Source organism: Lutra lutra, chromosome 3, assembly GCF_902655055.1.
Source record: "Lutra lutra chromosome 3, mLutLut1.2, whole genome shotgun sequence".
Taxonomy (NCBI): Eukaryota; Metazoa; Chordata; class Mammalia; order Carnivora; family Mustelidae; genus Lutra; species Lutra lutra.
In genome coordinates this window covers 2000623-2023376 of record NC_062280.1, presented here as the reverse complement: position 1 = coordinate 2023376, position 22754 = coordinate 2000623, and the positions used below count along the sequence as shown (strand labels likewise).

The window sequence follows — 22754 nt, the reverse complement described above, 5'->3', positions numbered from 1 at the left end:
ATGCCCTAAGTTTTCAATATACCCCAGTAGTTTCACCGAATATGACCTAAAAGTCCTCCAGATTCCCCACGGAGCACCATCTCTCTTCTGAACACAGCTTATTCTTGAGGTCATGGCATTCCTAACTACAGAGTGAGAATTCACTATGTTTTTCCAAGATCACCAGAGTTCTTGAGTGTACACACGCATTTCTTATATCCATGAACAGTGACAAAAACCAGAAAGTTTTTATTATGATATTTTATTATGGGTGTCTGTAGGGAAAAAAAAAGATCAACAACCACATACAAGCTTACAAAGTTAAATTTCAACACATTCCCTGTGTTACTGTAACAAAAGCGCCCCACTATTTGTCTTTTGTTGTTGTTGACTTTTACAGGATCAAGGGAGATAGTCCCCTGAAGTGACACGCCAATAAATGTTTTTGACAGGAGACATGTACAGATGGTGTGCATTTATGTTTTGAATGCAAGGCAACAATTCTGACCTAGAGTTTTTAAAGTGAAAGTACATTAGCACCATAACATGTGTCTTTAAAGCCTTCCCAAATATCGGTAATCTTGATCATTTCAGCAATGACAAGAAAAGAGAAAAGCACCTTTAAAAGCAGTTAATTTCCAAGATTAAAATAATTGTAGATTTTAAAATGTCTCTTTAAATTCTTCTACTACACTTTTACCAATATTTTAGGAAATTATTGTTAATTTATATAATTTTTTTTTTAATCTTCCAGGTCTTCTAGAATTCATCTGTATTTCTGACCAGGTTGAGGTAGTTGAAACAGGGAGGTCTTTTCTAATTTCATGTTGACTATTTCAGAAGGAATGGTTATCTTTTGATGGTAAGCCTAGTCATTGCTCTGCAAATGGGCTAGGATTCAAAGAATATAACACAGTGTTATTGTAAGAGTGTTGAAGTTTATTTATTATAGCACCATTGAGACATTTTGAAATTGGAATTGGTAAAAAAATAGAACAAAAAGCATTTGGACTGTAATTGGTGTAACAGCAAAAAAACCCAAAACAAAACAAAACAAAAAAAGTATCCTTTTTTGCCAAATTATACTTTTTCCAAAACTTTTGGAAATAAATAACTGGAATTGAGTTGGTCACTTGTACTGGTTGACAAGGTTAGGACGAGAGGAACACATACGGAGTGTGAAATTTTTTGCTGGGGTTTCAGGGAGAGTTTGGTTTATAAAAAGCAAACAGGGCCAATGTCCACACCAAATTCTTGATCAGGACCACCAATGTCATAGGGAGCAATATCAACAATAGGTAGCCTCACAGCCTTGCGCGTTCGGTATTCGAAGACCGTTTTGCCCCATTCCCCAGTGTGTTTCTGTGAAAAAGAGGGAAAAAAAATGTGAGCTATCATGACGTTACAATTACTTAGACAATTCCTCTCACTGACCAGGTTTAGGAAAATAGTGTGCCCTAAGGGCATTTCCAACTTGCTGTGTTACCTTCCATGAATGTGAGACGTTTTCCATTTTAAAGCTATAATCATCCCAGATAATAAACCATATTGGGCTTTTTTTAGAGATTGAGAGAGAAAGTGTGTGCATGTGAGGAGGTAGGGGCAGCAGGAGAGGGAGAGAGAGAATCCCAAGCAGGCTCTCTACCCCCCCATTCAGATCCCCACCTGGGGCTTGATCTCACAACCCTGAGATCATGACCTGAGCAGAAATCGAGAGATGGACGCTTAACTGACTGAGCCCCCCAGGTGGTCTAATAAGCCATATCATTAACCAAAAGTCTTACAGAGCTTTAAGGTACATCCAGTAGAGACTGCCAACGGCCCCCCATTTTTAGGAGGCCTGGTTCTGCCTGGTTACTGCTACTAGATACGGTTGGTTTACTAAAAAGTGAGTAAGTCTCTGATCATGGAATTTGTTACTATTAGAAGTGAATTCTCCCTTTGCTTATAAATGATAATAACAAAGAATAGATTCAAAGCTAACCTATAAAATTAAAAAGAAAGCAGAGATTTTAGATTGAGTCCATATAATAGCTAGCATGCCGAATGTATAGGAACCACCCAGATTATCTGATAAAGTTTATATCATGAATTTAAATTTCTACTGATTTCCTTTCAACTCCTTTTGCCTGGAGGTTGAGATGAAAAGTGTGTGTGTGTGTGTGGTGTTTAACATCCCTGCCATGAACCAGCAGATCCTATGTAACTCGCACCAAATGTAATCATTTGTTCACCGCCATTATTTTTCTTCTTCTTTTCGGAATAGCATGACTAAACTAGAAATGCTGAGCTCGCTGTGATCCACGCCTTTAAAAATGTCACTACTTACAGTGCAACCATCCTCCAGAACTGTGTATGTGAATTTGCTGTTTCCTTCGGCCTTGAATTCACCTTCATTTGACCCCATCAGCCTCAAGGCCTTCTTTACATCGCCGCCGGCCTGATCCATGTATGCAATGCTATTCTTGCAGTGGTACGTGATGTTCTGGGAGGCCCGGCTGGAGAGAAGCCTGAGGAACGCCAGCTGGACATCAAGGATGTCTTCTGGAAGGTCAGGATTGCCATAGCTAAACTGTGATGGGGAAAAACACCATCGATCAAACACGTCAGTTGTGCCCATATGTCCTCAGGGACTCATGCAGTACAGTATGGTCATCATAACACAGGTTGGTCATATATTCTGTGTATGAGTATTTTATATATGAATATGTTCTTATCACTTGTGTAACCTACACTAGAGTAAAGCAGGTGTTAAGAATTCAAAGAAAGGTGGTTGCATGCAATGAATCATTCCACCTCACTTAGCTTGGGGAGACAAGTTATGAAAGTTATAGAGGTAGTCACCTGGATATATAAAGCATTGTGTTCTTCTATTTATTTGCTACTTTAACTTTGTGATGAAAAATTGGGAAAAACTAAAGAAGTCAGGTAAGTAGGAATGACTTAATTTAAAAACGGTATATCCTTTATTACCTGAAAACCACCTTCCACGGATTCTCCAAACCAAACATGTTTCTTCTCAGCACCAGAATCTGTCCACCAGTTCTTCCGTGGAACATTCCGAGGACTGGCATTTATGCACGTTTCCCCAGTTTCCATATTGCAGAATACTTTAATGGCGTCCAACTTGCAACCTTGGTTTGGATCAACCCAATATTCTCCTGAATAGTCACAAAAAAGAATGATGGGAATTGGTTACAAAATCCGGTAGTGAAGTTTGGACCAGAATGATTTTGTTTGTTTATTGGTACAGCACTCACGATGTTGCTTGCTAATCTATTTGTATTTTACAGTATAGTATAATACAGAAACTTTTATTGAAGTTGTGGAGATTAAAAAGAGGTACAATAATTAGAAAGCATTGAAGTAAAACACAGCTTCTTGTATGGAACGATAATGATCCACGAAGCCAAGACATTCTGACTGGTGTACTGTATTTACTGAAATCCCTCCTCTTTTTAAGATGATTATCTCTTTAACATGGCTTCTCTAAACAATGTAAGCTTTTAGTCTAATCTAGGTTTATGCCAGTGGGTTTAACCCCACGTCCCTGTGAATGATGCTGTTTTCTATCTTAAGTAATTTTCCGAAATGACTTCTAACAAAGGCAATGTTCCATGTCAAGGTATTTGAAAGCCTGAAATAGTTTTTGTTTATTATTATATATTATTATATTATTTATATATATTATATATATGTTTATATATAATATATAATATTATATAATATTATTGTAATATTTGACATAATTTTATGTAAGTCTGGGATTTTTCTTTTAACTATTTCTTAATATGAAAAAGCTAATTAGATTTATCACAAAAATTAATCTCATTAAATAAAGATTGCAAAAGTTAAATTGCAAATTACGTCTGTACCAAGTTGTATAAATTTTATCCTGAAAATGTGGTGATCTAAGTTGCTTTATCACTCAGACAACTTTGGAATGATATGAAGAAACATCCCAAACTGTGACTTCTATCACAGTTTCTTCAAGACTGCCTTGAAATGTTCCCACGTTTAGAATATTTGGGTTATTGATGTTCCATGTTAAGGATACCTGCCGTGTATACTTCCTGAAACTGTCAAGCGGTTTCAACTCAACCAACATTCTTTAAGTACTACTTCTGCTATCAAAGATCTGTTTACAGTGAAGCTTTCTCTTCCCCAAGTTCTCATCTAAGCAGCTTTCTCCGAGCTCTTGTTGCCATGAGCGTGGAGGACTCCCGCACGTACCACTCTGGAGCTCAGGGTGGCAGAACTTCAGGTCTCGGCAGTTCCGAGCAGGGTGTTTACGAGATCCGTCAGGACTAACGAGGCTTTCTAGTTGTCCATTGACTGATTTGAGTGATGTCATGATCTCCTCAGTGTTGATTTTGAAGTCCACTGGTTCATCTCCGTAATACGGGGCAAAACCACCAGCTTTCTCACCTCCTCCAACAACACCCAGGGCGGCAGCCCCACCGCCGCAGCACGGACCAGGGGCACCAGGAGGTCCAGGTGGGCCCGGCTGTCCGGGGTGGCCTGGGGAGCCCTAGGACGGGTAAGAACAGGCATCATGGAGGTGTGCTTGCTCTTTGCTGAAGGTGTATGTTGCTGGGCCAAGATGATGCATCAGAAACAACTAATATGTTATAATTACTTTAAGAAAGGTTTACTCGAGTTGTTTTGTGATCAAATGATAACCAACGATAATAAATGTGTTACCATGAAAGTTATCGTTCTCCCCTGGGTACGAATCAGCGGAGTTAGAGCACAAACTTCACTCTATCATGTTTCCTTCGGAATGAATGATGTAAATACTGCTAACTCTGACATACCAGAGGGAATATGATCAGGAACCTAGATTTGGATCCCAGATTCCCCATTAACTCTGTGTCTTTGGGCTGATGACTTACCTGTGTTTCAATTACCAAATGTGTGTCTTGTGGGGATAATGGTTTTTATTCTGTTTATGCCAAAGATGTGGGATGGACGGTATCGGGAATGACGGTATTAGGAGCAAAACAGAAATCACGGAAGCCATTTGAGAAGAGGTACTACAGGCTCACCAGTCATTACGGTGAGCATAATTGGGTGATCTCCAGCAGAGCTCATTTGGTTAATTGGGCTTCTGTCTTCATTCTGACAGTGACCACTCTCTGATCAAACTGTAAAAGAGGTGCTCTTTTTTTCTCTTGTTGTTATAGTGTGATGCAGAAAGGGCAGACAATCTCTAAAAGTCATTGTTCATTCTGTAAATTAAGTCAGGTGCTTGTATTGCATCTGACTCACTGTCTAGGTTCCAAGTCTTACAAAGTGTCTCTGGTGCGTAAAGGCGCAGTCTGAGCGCGGTCTCACCTCGGATCCTCTTTCTCCTCTGTTACCTCGCGGCCCTGGTGGTCCGATGGGGCCCGGATGCCCACTCGTGCCATCTTTGCCGGGGGGGCCACTGGGTCCAACGGGTCCCTAAAAAGTTATCGTGATGTCACAACGCTAGAACATCCTCCAGCTAGAACATTTGAAGAATACGGATCTTCCAAAATCCTTCTATGCAACTTACTCTGGGGCCTGCGGGTCCTGGGCTACCGATAGCACCTTGGTGCCCGGCGGGACCCTGAAAGGGAAGGAGGGTAAACACAAATGAACACTTACGAAAGAGCGAGGGAACCGTACACTCACGATCCAGTCAGGAACATGGAGATCGCCACGGAATGTGACGGTGCCCTTCCCTCGTCTCCCCGTCATCTCAGGCCAACTACTGTTTCAACCAAGCCCTCGCATCCATTTCTCATCTCTTCTGGCACAAACTTTTAAAGATGAGCATTTTTCTACTTTGGGTCTCCCAGATTTGCCTAGCTCATCACGCACCGAAGGGAATTTTCTAACAAGGCAGGTGCACTTACTGGAGAACCCGGGGCGCCTGGATTACCGGGGAATCCTCGATGTCCCTTGATGCCTGTAGAGCCACGTTCACCGGTTTCACCTTTGTCGCCGCGTGGACCTTGGGGACCCTTTACAGACACAGTTCAAATTAAGTTCATAAACACACGTACATATTGGTGAAACAAAACAGAGTTTATAGCAATTAAATCTAGTTGATGACATTCCATTAGCTAGAAATACCACGGACACTGCCTACATGCAACACTAAAGATCCTTCTTGTAGGTTTGACTTTGGACTGATCATTGCATGAAACCCCAGTAATTGCTACGTAGGTCCTTGGCCCCCAGGACCTTCTAGATCCTGAATGCTTTCTGTGTCATCAACGCAAGGTTAAAATTCTGTTCCATGGTGGGGTGTGTTGCCATCCCCTTTCTTGAACGTGCCAAGAGGCAGGACACTTCTTAGACTGTGGAATAGTTAAAAAATAACTCACAGGAGGACCTCGGGAACCAGCAGGACCTGGAGCGCCAGAAGGACCGGCAGGGCCCTGAAACAGAAACAGACAGGCAGGGAATTGTTTATGTATTGATAAAGCTTTGTTTTATTTCAAGTTAATCTCACTGTGATAGAATAATAGCATGCACACTATTTTTGAAAGTTAGCGCCATTTTCTCCTTCCGAGTGCTTTCTCTGCTTGTCTTTCCGAGGGGCCTGACAGGAAAGCTGGGAAAGTCTTGCTAATTCAGCCTGCGTCCACCCACTGAACGTGCACTTGGACTGATTAACGCCGCCTCAGATTTAGTAATGATTCTCCATTATCTACTGCCAGAAGCTTAGCAGACACCTTCCTTACCACAGTTGCCTAAGGAACGAGTAGCATAAAAACGAAAAGAAATGATAGTAGATCATTTGGTTGGCAGATGACACATTTTATCTTCTACCGACTAATCCCTTTATTGAGGAAACAGGTAAGCAATGAAAAACTCACAGTTTCTCCTCTGTCACCACTCTTTCCAGCTGGACCAACGGGACCAGGGGGGCCTGGATGGCCAGGAGCACCAGGGGCACCGGGAGAGCCATTTTCTCCACGATCACCCTGAGGACAAATTCACAGATGCAACGTAGGATCAGCAGTCACTGTTAAGTACCCAAACCCACTGTATCGATGTTCCTTATACCTTGCCACCGGGAGCCCCGTCTCGGCCTGGAAGACCATCTGATCCTGGGTTTCCCTGATTAAAAAAACAGGAAGGAGAAAAGAAATCAAACTCTTGCGAACCATTCAAATCTAAGCCATGTATTCTCAATGGTAGCAAGAACATCCTAAAGAGGATAAAAATTGGTTCTTGGGACTAAACAATCTTAGCTATCACAATGGCTGTGGCCCTTCAAAGGGTCATACTTCAGTAGATAAGCAGTACACCTGCAGCACTAAAATTTCACAGGTGAGAGAAAGGGAGAAGTGGTTAGGAAAAAAAAAGTCTAAAAAAATCCTTAGGAAAGAGATAACAAGTAAGAGTGTAAGAAATAGTAATTTAAGCTGATAATGGAAATCTACAGTTTAAGAAAAGACTTAATCACTGATAACATGCAACACATTTTCATGCTAAGGAATGCTGTAAACTGGGGCCTTCCACATCCCCAACTTGTGTCTTTATTTAGCTAGCTTTTACAGTCTTTTCCATTAATGACCGTTCGTTGGGCAAATATTAATGAACATGAACATTGATGATTATTCTAAATTGTAATAGAAGAGACATCTTATTAAAGAAAGGAGAAGAACTTTGGCATGTGGCAATATTTACACTCTTAGACATTAAGACACAATTTGACCCTTGCTTAAATAAATTACCAGACACTGTAAGGATAATTGGATATTTCCTGAGAACTCATGCTTACATCTCTTCCAGGTTCACCAGCTGTACCAGCCAGACCAGGAAGACCCTGGGGTCCAGGAGGACCACGTTCTCCATTGTGACCAGCAGGTCCTGGTTTCCCACTTTCACCCTGTGCACAAAGAAATAAAAGACATTTTATTTCAACTTATTTTACCCTTTGTTAACTTTAAATTATTTTTTAAACTTAGTATATCTTAGCAATCAATATATTGAGATTTCCTTATTTTTTGAAGAAAAGCTGTGTTTTATTAAAAATTCTATTGAATTTGTTCCTGAAGCTATCCCTATCATTGAAGAAGAGTAAGTTTCTTGTATTTTCCTACTTTCCAGGTCACTCTGGCCAAAGAGCTGAATAATGACAATGATTATATTATTTAGAATACATTCTAATATGAGATATATAAGTGAGACATGGACATTTTGAGAAAAAAAATAATGATTAACCATCAGGAAATTATAGGTTTACAGTGACCATCAGAAGGTTATTTTGAACACCTGGCTCCATTTAAAAATATATATATTTATTAGATATGTTCATATAAATTGAATATACTTAAATGTAATATCTTCATTTCATTACAATATAATACAGAATTTAATTACCTCATTTGCTAAGTGGGTATTTAAGACACTAACTATAACATGCTAATATGTTACAGTAATATTAGGGAAATGAAAATTAGAAACAACTCAACAAATTGAGTTGATGCAAAATTGGTATTAATGAAAGACTTTCATGCGTCCATAAACTGACTAGTTCCCTCTGTAAAACTGAAAGTCAGCGAAGTAAGGAATGCTCACACATCTCCTAGTAGAGGTATTTAGGCTGGCAAGTTATTTTCTGTGATAACAGTTTCTTAGGGTTAATGTTCAAGGCTGCCATATGGTGGGCATTGGTTTTGTGTTCTGCAGCTTTAAATAAAATGCATGCTTCCTGAGAATCTGAACATATCAAGAATTTGCATCTTTTACAGGAAAATTTGTTCATGACGTGCTTGCTGCATTAAGTGATCTGCAAAGGCTACCAGAGGAAACAGTCCAGGAAAAGACGGCCACTCTCACCTTGATGCCCTGTGGGCCTGGGCTTCCCCTAGGGCCCGGCATGCCCGGTGGTCCTGCGAGACCCCTAGCTCCGGTAATCCCAGCAAGTCCCAGCGGGCCTGGAACTCCCTGTTGAACAAAAAAGACAGCCTTAGTTCTTCTCTCTGTGACTCTGTTTTCCTCTGTTGAATTCATAATTCAAAATAAAACAGTATTGTCAATCCACAGAGCAGCGCAGCCACTCACCGGAGGGCCCTGGGGGCCAGGTGATCCCTTCTCTCCGGGCTGGCCAGCATCACCTTTAGGTCCAGACACCCCAGGGCTACCAGGAGCACCATTGCTGCCAGGGGGGCCGGGGGGGCCGTCCTTGCCTGGAGCACCACTGGGGCCGGGGGGGCCTGGGTTACCCTGCAAGGAGATTTTTTGAAATTTGAGTGTTTTATAATGAAAAGTTCAATGTTTCTTCCCGCTTTTACCTGCAGTTTAGATGGAATTTATGACAAAGTAAAGTGGCAATGGGTAGGTTTCTCCTCTCATGCATACATGAATATTCTTTATGGAATAAAGAAAAATTTTAAAAAAATACTTACATTATTACCAGGAGGACCAGGAGGACCACGACCGCCAGGGAAGCCAGCGGCGCCCTGTGAAGGGGTGATATGTTTTTGAGTTTCAAAACTGAAGCAGAATGAATAATTAACTACTAAAAACAAGAATAGAGCGTAAGAAATGAGATCCGCTTTCCACCCTGGGAGCACTTATGGTTTGCTGGTTTTCCTTTCAGAATCACATATTGCCGGCATATGATTAAGGGATCATAGATTTTATACTCTTTTGGGGTCTAGTGCTTTTGAAGTTGTTTTTGCACAGATCGATATGAATTAATGCTTTCGAACCACGGTTTAGAGGCAGCAGTAAGGAGAATCAATACTTACAGGACCCCCAGGACTGCCACGCTCACCCTTGACGCCCGTGGGACCAGGAGGGCCCTATATGGAATGGAGGCAGAAATGGTTCATCAGAATTTCACCAAAATCAAAATTTGAAAGAAGGCTTCAGCCTTTGAAAAGCAAGTACTCTACTTATTGTGATAACCCTTTCGCGGCGTAGCCGTACATGCAGCCATTCTGCGGGCGCTTCAAGCCTGTGCACTGCCACATGTCAGTCAAATCTTAATAAAACTGGGTGGGGGGCTACAAGGGGCCTACACACGAACAGACAAAGGTCCGCAGAACGGTGACTCTGGGAAGTGGTCAGAGCAACGGGACTGGGGTCCGATCCAGACTGTGGGGGCATCAAAGTCCGAGCTGTACCCCTGGGGAGACGGTACTCATCGCCTTGACAAGCTCTCCCAGGATGGAGTCTTGGACGGCGGACACACTGGCGCGCTTTCCCCTTGGAAACTGAGCGAGAGAGGACACTCACCGCAGGCCCGGCACCGCCCGGAGGCCCCGCGAGGCCAGGGGGCCCGCCTTCACCCTTCTCGCCGGGAGCACCTCTTTCTCCCTTGGCACCGGGCTCGCCGTTCTGTCCCTGCATTCAGAAAGGACAGCCACCTGTGAGCGGACGTCCTTCCCGGGACCCCCGGCCTATCCCGCTCCTCCTCCAGAAACACCATCCTTCAGGGGGCAAGTGGTTGAAACCAACTTGTAAAGGAACGTTCTCGGAAGACGGGCCAAACCAAAACCAACAGAGATGCTTCCAGGATAGAAGAAAACTATCCGGGAAACGTTAAAATGGATGTTATTCGTCCTAAGGGAGAAAAGCTCTCTGAGGATTGTGCTTTGGAAAGGAGCGCCAGCAAATTCGCCGGAGACAGTTAAGGCCCAGAGCAAATTTTAGTATCATCGTACAATGGAAGAGCTTTCAACATTGCCAGTGTCTTAAAATCTAGGGTATCATGCGCGTCTCATTAATGAGGCATAAAGGCAAGTCAAGTGTTTTTAATCCCATCTTTTAAAGGGGAGGAGTGAAGTACAAAATAACACACACACGCATGGAGCGGGGGTGAAATCTCCTACAGGGAAGGAGAAGCTGAGGCCTGACTAGAAGCCAGATTCAAACATCAGCTTCTCAGCAAGAGAGGGGTTCTGGGCTGCGTGTTCATACTCACAGGAGCACCAGGGAAGCCAGCGGGTCCTGGAGGCCCATGCTCGCCTCTCTCACCCTGGAGGGGAAAACATTGTCGTTGGTCACGGTGAAGACGCCTTCGCACAGGACAATCGACATATCACCCTGGACATCTCGTCTCTTTCCTTTAAGCGGGAAGTACGCGAAGCTGACCAACAGGGCGCGACTGGGGAGCTTTTCCACTTCTCAACAAAACCAGGAGTGGACACACCAGAACCTCCCGTTCCTCCTGCCTCTGATTGTGATATTATTTACGAGAAAAATAACCTGAGAATTTTGAAGGGTTTAACACATGCAATCATATGACTTCTAGAAAATGTGAGTATTTAAAAATATACTTAGGGTTACTTGAGAAATCAACCAATTAATTAGGACCATTTACTATGTATCTGTCCTGAGTTGCAAATCCTGAAGGGAGAGAATTCTATTTAGATCTAGAAGGTGCCTCAGGCAAGATCCTGCGGTTTAAGAAATATTATTTACAAATGTATATTATTTGTGCATTTTAAATTTTTTTCCAGAATTATTTAGGATAGATGGCTTGATTTAAAACTGTCTGCTGTGAATTTTAAATTTCAGAACTTGAACCTTCCTTTGCTTGTCACACAATTCCTGAAACTGTCATCCTGCCCTTGAGACACGGGGCAGAATTGCTAAGGAAGGAAGCAGGGGTCCCTGCTGCCTGGGTGGGGCTGCAAAGTACAGGGAGAGTCATTAACACTCACAGGGCCACCACGGGGACCAGCTATACCCGGAAGTCCAGGGGCACCACCTTCACCCTGAAAAAAGAGGAAAAACACTTTGCCCTGCATCCCAAAGCTGGGGACATTTTCTTTTGGTTTCTAAGTAGTATGAAGTGTTACCTTATCTCCAGGCTGACCAGCTGGGCCAGGGGGACCAATGGGACCAGTAGGACCCTAAAGAAAATAGAAATACATTTTTGATTTTAAAGATAAAATTATTAATTTTATTAATGAGAATATATAGACATAGTATAATAATAATATTATACTAGATAATAACATAATAAAACATAAAAACATAATAAACTAGATACTAGTAGATAAACTAGATACTATGACTTCTATAGTGGCTCGAATGGTGCTTCCCTTGGTGTGTAAATGTCGCCAGGCCTACGGCATCGGAGAGTCTATGGAGAGGCCTCTAAAGGACGGTAAGACTAGGTGGAACTTGACTGATTCATTTTTCTCTCCATTGCAGAAGGTAAGTGATGTGGTGTGAGATCTTACAGGAGTAGCTTTTTAAGAATTGAAATGCATTGCTTTATTCAACTGCTTGATAATCCAAAACGTTTAACTACTCAGAATATAAATGCACGTATTAAAATTTCCAAATTGACATTTTCAAATATGAGTTTTACCAATGTATGTGAGGCATTAGGTGGTTTTTTTAAATTGGATGATGGCCTACCCATCCGATCTGTCGAAAGTGAAATTTCTATGAATTTCTTGAAGGCGACAATGGTAAGTATGACACGTGTGTAATGACTTAACGGTCGTGCCTCTTGGCCGCAGTCATATCTGGAAGATGTTTGTTTTTAATGGTTACTCTGAAGATTCCCAAGACGTTGCAAAAGCAGATACAGGAGAATGCTATGCACCTGTCTCCCAGCATCCTTCAACGTTAATATCTTACACAACTTGGTACAATATTAAAACCGAGAAACGCATGGGGACCATGCACAGAGCTGATTCAGCTCTCGCACTCATTCGTGCTGGTGTGTGTGAGGACAAGCTCTAGGCCCCGTTAGGTAGAGTGGCCTGGTATGACGACTGCCATAATCACGATGCTCGAATGTGCGACTGCCGTGAGACTCCCTCTCATGCCCTCTTTTAGTCACACGCACCTTTCTCTCCCCTCTTCCTAACTCCTGGCAATCATCAGCTCTATTAGCTAGCAAGTGTTGCATGGATGGAATCCCGCGGTACGCACCCTTTTGAGATGGACTCTGTTTCACTCAGCCCGTGTCCTTGAGGTTTGTGTAAGTTGTTGCATGATTTCCTTGTCGCTAATGTTGCACTTACTTACTGCTAAGTAGGATTCCGTGGTATGACTGTATCACTGAATTACCATGTGTATAAAATAAAAAAAAATTATTTCTGAACTGTGTTGATTATCTTGGATTTTAGGGACTTGGATTTATGATGACTTCAGTTTGTGACTTTAATTATACTTTTGAGGTTTTTCTATTCTCACGTCAGCATTGAACCAACATCAGGTAATAACAGATATAAACTAGGAATTTTAAACATTGAGTCACTGTGGTCTTCTTAATGGTCAGAAAAGGCAAACTGTGGTCTAAGTGACGGTGATGAGTTTTTAGGACCAGCAGAAGTAGAGATGGGGAAGTCTTCCACGTCACACTCAGGGAAGTCCAATTTGTGCCCTGCAGGGAAACTCACCCTGGGACCGTCTTTCCCTGGAGCTCCGTCAGCCCCCGCACTGCCCGGTTCGCCCTGTCAGATAAGAGCCAGAGTCATCAGGTTAGAAGCAGCCGCAGGGAGACTCGGCCAGGAAGAGGAGTGACCCTGAGGACGTGCCGTGATGGCTGGTGAGTGTTCGCATGAACAGTCACTCTAGCAACACACCTCAATTTCCCCTTCCTAGAAAATGGCCACATTAATTCTGAAAACAGGTTGCTTTGCAGCAGTGCTTCTCGCCTTTAACCCAGGAAGTCTGTTCTATGCTAGAGTTAATAGCACGGAAGTGCCTACCTTGTCACCCTTTGGGCCGGGGCCCCCAGGACCTCCTCTTTCTCCAGGCATCCCTTGCAGACCAGGAGTCCCGGCAGGCCCAGCTGGCCCAGGGGGACCAGCAGCACCCTGAAATTAAAGGACAAATGGTAAACCACCAGAAGGAAATGGAGTGCACTACTTTGTAAAGTCTAGAACTGAATTGTGCAGAGTCACCTTTCCTCCTTCGGGACCAGGGGGGCCAGTTCCACCTCTTGGTCCCGCGGGCCCCATGGCTCCCGGAGGTCCTCGTTCGCCCGGGGCTCCCGAATCACCCTGGGGTAGAAATGCAGAAGAGCCCTGTTAGCCAACCCAAGGCTAACAGCAAACAAAAACACCCTAAATTGTATTATTTTGATGTAGACCACTGGGGAACTTATATTTTTGAACAACTGGGAAGTGCTGGTAGTTATAAAAGACATTTGATCAATGGAGTGAGAGATGGAAACGGAGACACAGAGTGAAGGAGGGAAACTCCATGCCCGATCTGATGAGCTACCTCGGACACTCTTATTGTTTTATTCATGGGGGCATTTTTTTTTTTTTAAGCTTTTCTACCAACAGTTTTCCTGTGCAGAGTCAATGCCCTGGAAAGATTTGACTTTTCAATTTCAGGCCCATAGCTGCCTCCGTAGTATTTATTCATGTCAGAAAATGTGATTTTTGAGATGGAGCAAATCTATTCTGCAAATGTCTTGAGTTACCCTGTGTACTCGCCAAATAGTTGCAGTGTTGAGCTTCTAAAGAAAGACCATTTTGCTTTGATATACCAAAAGTGAATCACTAGTCAATTGCTCTATAAAATGCTGAAGAAATTAGAAAATAGATGGAAATACTTACCTTGCCTCCTGGAGTTCCAGGTGAACCGGATTCACCCTTTGGACCCTAGAAGATTGGCATTATCTGATTAGGCCTCCGTCAGAACACATGTTGTAGGAACATAAGCAAGAGAGCACACGTGACTGGCTTGCATTTTGTAAAGTTAAATCTCCAGCTATGTACGCTTTCTTTCATTTCATGGTAAAATGGAAACCTTCCGTGTGATACTTATGATTGAATAATTTTTCTTTGTTGAATATTTAAAAACTATATGTTAAAACTCAGAAACTATGGCATGAGAAAATGCAAAAGCTAATAACTGATAAATGATTACAATTTATTCTTTTGGCTTCTGAGCTCTTTTTAAAAAAGGGCACGCCACTTACTGGTTCGCCGGGTTTTCCATTTTCTCCTGGAGGTCCACTGGTTCCAGGCAAACCCTACAAAGAATCATACTTGCACTTCAAACACTGCTTACAGAAAATCTTCTCAATGTATGTTTCTGCAAGGTATTCAAACTGGTTTTAATGGTCTTTTCAAGGCTACAAAATTTGTGGCTCTCAAAATCCAGTGACAGAGAAGGGACAACCATATCTTCCAGACTTAATGTTTCTCTCCCTCTAGTTTTTCTACTGCTGTACATGAAAATGAATGGATGAGTATGGGAAGATTGATTTAACTATGTGGATTTAAATTATTACAAAAATAAGTATAAGCATAAAAAAATTTATTAATTAAAAATTAATTAATTAAATTAATTTTAATTTATTAATTAAAATTGACTAATGCGCTTATTTTATTTCAAGGGGGAAGACAGACCACAAATTTTAAGCTTAAGATTAATTCTAATTTAGTAGTGTCATCCAAAATTTGAACTGTCAATTAGCTCAACAAAGACAGCTCTTGAGAGGAAGTACTGAATTATCTGGTAGAAGTGGAAACCCAGGGATATGAAAATAAGTTCTTACTTGTAATCCTTGTGGACCCGGGGGTCCTGCATCTCCTTTGTCACCAGCTGGCCCCTAATGTAGAAAAATATAATGAGATGTTCTATTATAAAATATTCTTTCATATTTAGTCCACACAGTTTTCTTTTCAACAGGCTCATCACTTAATTGAAACTTAATGGTGTGAGGAAGGGCAGAGTCTGGCCTACAGAACTGGTGCAAGGGAGACATCCTCATTTCTAGTTAGTCAACATTTAGCTAATGAGGTAACCAAGCTTCAAAACCACTTTGGTGAACTGTGATGACATAGTGTTGGTGACGATAAGATTCCCAAAGTCTTTCCTCTGCCCCACCCCCACTCGCTTCCATTTCCAAGTTATGTGAGCGAACTTACAGTGGGTCCTGGGGGGCCCTGAGGTCCAGTTTCACCATTCTTTCCAGCAGGACCCTAAAGACAAAAAAAAGCAGTTAGGGAGGCAGAGATAAAGGAGATCATAAACAGAAGCCATAGGATGGGAACGAACACCTCTAGAGAAAGCTGGAAAAGGTAATGAAAGCTGCGTACCTGAGGGCCAGGACCTCCAGGGCCACCTCGTTCTCCATTCTTGCCAGGTGCGCCCTAAAGAAGTAGCAGCATTTACTAATTTTCAAAAGGAAATCACTCAGCGTCCTATTCCCTAATAGTTTTGATCTGCCCCTTCCATACGCACATGTATGCGTCCACAACCCAAAACTCCTTTCTAGAACTAGATTGCCATAAATTTCTCTACTCTTTCCCCAGAACTCAAAAAAAAACAAAAAACAAGAAAACAAGAAAAAAAAGAAAAAGAAAAGAAAACAACAAAAACAAAACAAAAAACAACTCCTTGTCTCACATGGCATTTTGATTTTCATATATTATACCATGCTTTGAAGTAGAGATCAGGTTTTGGCCATCTCTGAACTCCCATATGGAAAAGAAAAGCCTTCTGTCAAATATTTATTGAAGAAATAAAGGAAGGAACTCACATCATTTCCTTTAGGACCAGGGAAACCCATGACACCAGGCTGACCTCGGGGACCAGATGGGCCTGGAGGACCTGGTCGACCACTTTCTCCTTGACTGCCCTAATGAAAAAAAAAAAAAAAAATTACATGAACAGAGGTTTTAAAAAGATTTCATCAAAATATCAAAATATGTATATCAAGACTCTACAATATACATCCATGTAGGCCAAAGTGTATGTTCCATTATTCACTGGGCTTATCAAATGAGATGTTAAACATGTACATACGGGAGGCCCTGGTTTTCCATCACTGCCTGGCCCTCCTGGGCTTCCGGGCATACCCTAAAATGAAGAAGTTAGGCATTTAAAAAGGATAAATAAAAATATATATGTATATATGTGAAATTTTGAGATTTTCTATGTAGACTTTTATCACACACATTTTCTTGTCTATGTCTCAGTCAAGTGTTCTGTTTTCCTTCAATCAGTTCTAATCTTCAGTTATCTTAAGAGTATTTTGTTTTGTCTGGAGGCTGTAAAACTACAGTCTGTTTTAAGGAGTCTTTGATCCTCCTTTATTTGCTTTTCTTCTTACTAAATGGCAGTGTCAAGCAAGCAAGTGTTTCTCAGTACCCTCATGCCTGGACCTCCGGGGACACCATCTCGGCCGGGTTCTCCAGGAGCTCCTCTAGGCCCTGCGGGGCCGGGACCACCACGCTCCCCAGCGGGACCCTATGAGGTGAGATAATTCGACAAATAAGTAAAAGAACCTTCATTGACCTAGACATTGATCACATTTAAGTTACAACTAGAAAGCTTCCTTTTGTCTGTCTGTCTCTCTCTCTCTCTCTCTTTTTTTTTTTTTTAAGATTTTACAGCGAGAGAGGGAACACAAGCAGAGGGAGTGGGAGACTGAGAAGCAGGCTTCCCACCAAGCAGGGCGCCCATTGCAGGGCTCGATCCCAGGACCCTGGGATCATGACCTGAGCTGAAGGCAGATGCTTAACAACTGAGTCACCCAGGCACCCCTTCCTTTTGTCTCTTAAAGAGAGCTAGTGTGCTGCTGACATGCCATAAAGTCACTATCTATTAGCTTGGGTTATCATATTGTGAATATTTTGAGGCAAATTTGATGAACACCACATGCCAGAAATATTCAGTGGGTATCACAATACATTTCTGTGTGTATAAAATCAAATATCTTTGATGATATAATATCGTATTTGTGTAGTATTTTAGAATTTTCAAAGAATTTCCAAGCATTTTAATTTACTTTATTCTTGTAATGATACCGAAATAAATGGCTCTCAATTGACACATATGTTAGAAAATTCTCATAGAAGCTAAGTGACTTGCTTTAGTTACAAAGATAGGAGAAGAGCTAATCAGGGGCAGGAATCATTACTGTAAACTGGAAATTATTATTATTATTTTTATACTCCAATATATTTCTTTCAGATATTTAGGTTTTAGTTAATGGGAAACTATATGGAAGAATATAACTATTTGTAGTACCAGCATTTACAAAAATAGAAATTAAAGTCACCCACCTTTTCTCCTGGAAGGCCGTTGGCTCCAGCAGGCCCTCGGAATCCAGGCGCACCCTGGAAATAGTGAAAGACAAATGTTTCAGCCCAAAGCATGAAAACTTTTTCATAATTTCTGAGTAGCAATAGAGATGTTCTTGAGTTATACAATGCCTCAAAAGCAGTATTTGGGATTGAGTACTCAGCTTAAGAAAAAGCATGGTCTCCTCACCCTGAAGGTCAAGTTCTATGTGAATGAAAGTGATCCTGGTCTCCGTTGAGACGCCTGTGGGAAACGTACCCTTTCTCCTGCAGCTCCTGGAAGTCCGTTTGCCCCAGGCTCTCCTGGAGAACCATCTTTGCCATCTTCACCTTTAGGTCCTGGAATACCTGGAGAACCAGCTTCCCCCTAAAAACGACGCCAATAAAGGGATAAATCTGGTTGCAAAACTGTCATCTGAAATAAGAAATAACCCATTCTGTTGGGGTAACACTTACACGTTCACCGCGTGGCCCCGGCTCTCCTTTGGCACCATTTTTACCAGGTTCACCCTAAACAAAACAAAATCTTGGTTTAAAAACAGGGAGCCCAGACTAACAAAATCAGCAGCGGCAACTGCCAATGCTGTGGTAAAACCAGAGCGAGACCAGCATAAAATCAGCTGAACAAGTACCAAAAGTCTGCTGTTTATACTTGTTTTGTGGGAACGGAGCCACACCCTCCAAGCAACCAAGGGAAGTTATGCAACTCACTGCACCGCCGCGCTGTCCAGGAACACCGTTGGTTCCGGGTGGCCCAGGAGGACCCCGGGCTCCCATCAGTCCAGGAGCTCCAGGAATGCCAGCAGGACCCTAAAAATAGCCCAAGCACACAACATGAGTCAAATTTGAGCTCTCTTTTTTGAAGAGCTGATAGACATCGCAAATGGACAGTCACGCAAAGGGCAAAGGAAGCCGATGACGTGTGTGGCTGACACGAGGGTGGGGGCGAGGGCAACGTACCATTTCGCCTTTGCCACCAGGACTACCATTGCTCCCAGGAGGGCCCTGGGAGGGGAAAAGAGAATATTAAAAATAATGTCACTAGCGAGCATACATTGCAAAGTAAACTCGTTGGTGGGCGTTGGGCTTTGTAGAGATTCGTTGACTCCTCCAACTGTGGAACAACACACCATGCAGGCAAGAGAATGATCACTATCTGGATAAATTAAAGACAATCTGTGCTTGGTCTGAATTGTTAAGTAATAAACAGAGGAGGTATTTAATCCTGTTTCTTCCTCAAATTGTTGTGATTGGTGATCGGGGAGCACAGTCTTTGAAGCGTCAGATCACTCTCCGTCCTGTACTTCACTTTGTCAAATAAACGTGAAAGTCATAAATTCTAGAAGAGTTAAATCTCAAGGCCCACGAATTTTAGTACTGATCAAGTCTGTATTTATCACAGTAGAGTCATCTCAGAGCACCAAGCAATGATTAAAATACATAAATCTTGGGTGATAACAACAGTAAAGCACATGGTTTCATGACACAAACGCAGCGACGCGCCTCAGAGGCCGCATTTGTCACTTACGGGAGGACCTGGCGCACCAGCATGGCCCTGAGGTCCAGGTTCTCCTCTTTGTCCGGGGGACCCGCTTGAGCCGGGCGATCCCGCAGGCCCAACTTCACCCTAAGGGGAAAGACCCGAAGTGGTCAATGTCTCTCGTCACTTCTAACCACCAAGCCAGTTTCAGCCCATCTCCCCAGGGCTGGAAATGTGTGATGATGTGCCCCGTCACCAGCAAAGAGTCACGAATCAGGAAGGCAGAGAAACGCTGCATGTGATTATGGGATGTGCTTTTCAGAAAGAGACTGGGAAACGAGAAAGAGATATAGGAATAGTTGAGTGCCAGGTATAACCCCTTTTGGAATCAAAAATAGGGTGTTAAAGATCGGAACAGGTAAAAACATGCCTACTCGATGCCTACATAAACATATGTACAATTTTTAAGAAACAATCCAATGATTTTTCTGTTGCCCCAACACCTCTTTCATATTCTTCTGTAGAAATTCATGTTTACCTTAGCACCGGGGGAACCGGGGAATCCTGCAGTTCCAGGGGGACCGGGGGGGCCCTGAAAAAAAGTAAAGACAATTTCAAGAGCTCTTAATCAAGAAAACAGAAGCTAACATAGTGCTGGCTAGGAAGTTGGCACACACACAATAAAGAAGACAATTGCACAGATAAAATAGTATTTATGGTCCGTGGATGAATATTATGTGGAGAAACAATGTGACAAAATAACAAGAGCGGTTCCCCTGCCTTCTGCCGCAAGTTCTCCGACTTTGTGCAATTTCCTTAGCCTGGAGCTCTTGCACTCTTGTTTATAAAGTGGAGGTAACATCAAGATCTATTTTGCAGGGCCCTTTTAATGGCCATGTCCAGGACTGGGTATTAACAAGTGAACACTATACAGATGTTAGTAATGGGCCAAGTATAATGAAAAATAGCAGAATTTCATTTATGGGTTTAGGGTTTCTAGATTGTTTCTAGATTGTGTTTATGGACTTAGTGTCTGTCGGAGTGAATGTTTATGGACAATGTTGAGTTTTAGGTCTGTAATCCGTATTAGTCCAGCATTCCATACTGTGTAACGTCCCACTCCCTTAAAGAACCAGATAAAAGGTACTTACTGGCTGTCCATCACTTCCGCGAGCACCGTCATTACCTCGAGCCCCCTAGAAAGAGAAGTTTGTCTCAAACATCTCCTGAATTCTGAAAACCCAGTCATGAGTGATGTTCTGACTAAAATTCTCACTCCGTGGAGTTGATTCTTCTTCCAGTGTACTACAATCTGCTTACTAAGAACATGTTTTTAGAGTCAAATTGTTAACATTCTGATGTGTACAACAATGATGTGTGGAAGACCTGGGTCCTGCGTTTAACAGAATAGACTGTGAGGGGCACCGGGGTGGCTCAGTGGGTTAAGCCGCTGCCTTCGACTCAGGCCATGATCTCAGGGTCCTGGGATCGAGCCCCGCATCGGGCTCTCTGCTCAGCGGGGAGCCTGCTTCCTCCTCTCTCTCTGCCTGCCTCTCTGCCTGCTTGTGATCTCTGTCTGTCAAATAAATAAATAAAATCTTAAAAAAAAAATCAACTGTGAATTAATGGTTCAAGTAACGTAGACAAAGTAGACACTTAAAAAACTTTCAGAAGAGATAGTAACTGTGAGGCCCTTATTTGTTTCCCTACACGATAGCTACAAATAGGCCGCGTTAAATGCTATCTCATGGGAAAGATTTTCCAGAAGCTTGCCACAGCCTGCAGACTGGGCTGAGGCCCTGATCTGTGATTCTGGCTGGAACGGTGCAGTGCCAGTACCAAGACTCACCGCAGCTCCTGGGAGCCCGGGCCGTCCTCTCTCACCAGGAGCTCCTCTGGGACCCTGCAGAACACAGTAGAATGAACGGTCTTATTTTAACCTTGTGAAAAAACAGCTGGAGAGGAGCAAGGCAAGTTTTGGGTTAGATGGAGGCTAATAAATTAAAACTGAAATTTACATAAGAAATATAATTACCATGGGTCCAGGGGCTCCATTTTCACCTGGGAGGCCATTTTCACCCTAGAAACATGTAAAGTATGTTACCATTTTGTAGAACAGAGGAAGGAATGTATAGTTTTTTCTAAAATGCAGCACATTATGAAGAATATCATACAACCTAAGAAAAAGATATGTTTTAGCAATATCAAATTTTTGGTGGCATTTTATTTGCTGTAATTCTCAATTTTTGCATTTTAAAAACTTGAGGATGAAACAGAAATAATCAGTGAGTTACTTAGGTGTGCACAATCATTTCTAATCTAGACAGTTCAAGTTATCAGCTTTCGTGGAAGCTTTGGTAGAACATTTGAATTAGTCACTGTTATTTAGTTCCTGGAAAGCAAATTTCAAGTAAATTTCAGAAAAAGTTAAACCCCAAAGTATAAATCTTAAACATAGCTATAACATTTAAATGAATTTACTTAAATTCATTTAAGTATGATTTTATTTTTATTTACCTTTAATCCAGGAGCACCTGTATCACCCTTTTCTCCATTTCGTCCATCAAAGCCCTAGGAAATGTATAAAAATAGTAAAAATATTAAAGATCTGTTAACAAGCCAGAATGGTTGGAAACTTTACATTGTATTTTTCATAGCTGGTTTTTCCCACATAGTACTATTTCCAACACTGATGTGAGTAATTTAAAACTCTTTTAAATGGGTTGAAGACATTTGACAGTGATTTTATAGTAAAAAATCTGAATTAGCAAGTACAATCCAGTTCAATTAGGAAGTTGCCTTAACTATAGCAAATATCAGCTTCCCAGATTTTATTTCTATTAAGGTGGTAGACCTGGGGGTCAGTTGGTAGAATCCACCTAATGTTTTGCATAGAATAAAGTTGCTTGATTCACCTGCAAATCACACCAAGTCAACGAATAACGCACGGCTCTTAATAGCATATTTTCGTTTTTTTCTGGCAATGAAGTTAAGAAAATTAAATAATTTTTCCCAGGCCTTTTTTCATATTAAAAACAAGTCTAATTATTATCTGTAAAATTACTACTTGGTTTAGTCAGCAAAGTTGATAGACTTAAAACAATCAAGTCAACCATTTTTGGCACATACTCAAATTGCCTAATAAAATTGGTTAGGCAAGTAAACATAGCTAAATGAAATAGCTTATAGTTAATTCAGAAACTCTACTTACTCTATGACCTTTCATACCAGGAAATCCAGGCATTCCAGCTGGACCTTTCATACCCTAAAAATAAGGAATAGAACAGATA

At 41.9% G+C, this 22754-nt stretch overlaps 1 protein-coding gene across 2 annotated transcripts in view; it reads right to left on the bottom strand.

Annotated features, from left to right (window-relative positions):
* Window positions 1-230: 230 nt before the first annotated feature.
* Window positions 231-22754, bottom strand: part of COL3A1 (collagen type III alpha 1 chain) — a 39693-nt gene continuing 17169 nt past the window's right edge. Inside the window, exons 10-51 of one of the 2 annotated variants that reach the window (XM_047721296.1) lie at window positions 22676-22729; window positions 21982-22035; window positions 21500-21544; window positions 21314-21367; window positions 20616-20660; window positions 20003-20056; window positions 19513-19611; window positions 18945-18989; window positions 18696-18794; window positions 18441-18494; window positions 18244-18351; window positions 17967-18020; window positions 17050-17148; window positions 16705-16758; window positions 16439-16537; window positions 15996-16049; window positions 15825-15878; window positions 15452-15505; window positions 14870-14923; window positions 14505-14549; window positions 13842-13940; window positions 13647-13754; window positions 13335-13388; window positions 11775-11828; window positions 11637-11690; window positions 10895-10948; window positions 10207-10314; window positions 9717-9770; window positions 9372-9425; window positions 9028-9189; window positions 8803-8910; window positions 7742-7849; window positions 7021-7074; window positions 6831-6938; window positions 6336-6389; window positions 5862-5969; window positions 5519-5572; window positions 5317-5424; window positions 4213-4510; window positions 2953-3140; window positions 2309-2551; window positions 231-1341 (exon numbers count right to left, since the gene is read on the bottom strand). In XM_047721296.1, coding sequence (XP_047577252.1) covers window positions 1195-1341; window positions 2309-2551; window positions 2953-3140; window positions 4213-4510; window positions 5317-5424; window positions 5519-5572; window positions 5862-5969; window positions 6336-6389; window positions 6831-6938; window positions 7021-7074; window positions 7742-7849; window positions 8803-8910; window positions 9028-9189; window positions 9372-9425; window positions 9717-9770; window positions 10207-10314; window positions 10895-10948; window positions 11637-11690; window positions 11775-11828; window positions 13335-13388; window positions 13647-13754; window positions 13842-13940; window positions 14505-14549; window positions 14870-14923; window positions 15452-15505; window positions 15825-15878; window positions 15996-16049; window positions 16439-16537; window positions 16705-16758; window positions 17050-17148; window positions 17967-18020; window positions 18244-18351; window positions 18441-18494; window positions 18696-18794; window positions 18945-18989; window positions 19513-19611; window positions 20003-20056; window positions 20616-20660; window positions 21314-21367; window positions 21500-21544; window positions 21982-22035; window positions 22676-22729 — 3657 coding nt within the window. In that variant the 3' untranslated portion in view covers window positions 231-1194. The remainder of the gene's footprint in view (window positions 1342-2308; window positions 2552-2952; window positions 3141-4212; window positions 4511-5316; window positions 5425-5518; window positions 5573-5861; window positions 5970-6335; window positions 6390-6830; window positions 6939-7020; window positions 7075-7741; window positions 7850-8802; window positions 8911-9027; window positions 9190-9371; window positions 9426-9716; window positions 9771-10206; window positions 10315-10894; window positions 10949-11636; window positions 11691-11774; window positions 11829-13334; window positions 13389-13646; window positions 13755-13841; window positions 13941-14504; window positions 14550-14869; window positions 14924-15451; window positions 15506-15824; window positions 15879-15995; window positions 16050-16438; window positions 16538-16704; window positions 16759-17049; window positions 17149-17966; window positions 18021-18243; window positions 18352-18440; window positions 18495-18695; window positions 18795-18944; window positions 18990-19512; window positions 19612-20002; window positions 20057-20615; window positions 20661-21313; window positions 21368-21499; window positions 21545-21981; window positions 22036-22675; window positions 22730-22754) is intronic. The other variant, XM_047721297.1, reaches the window with a different exon arrangement.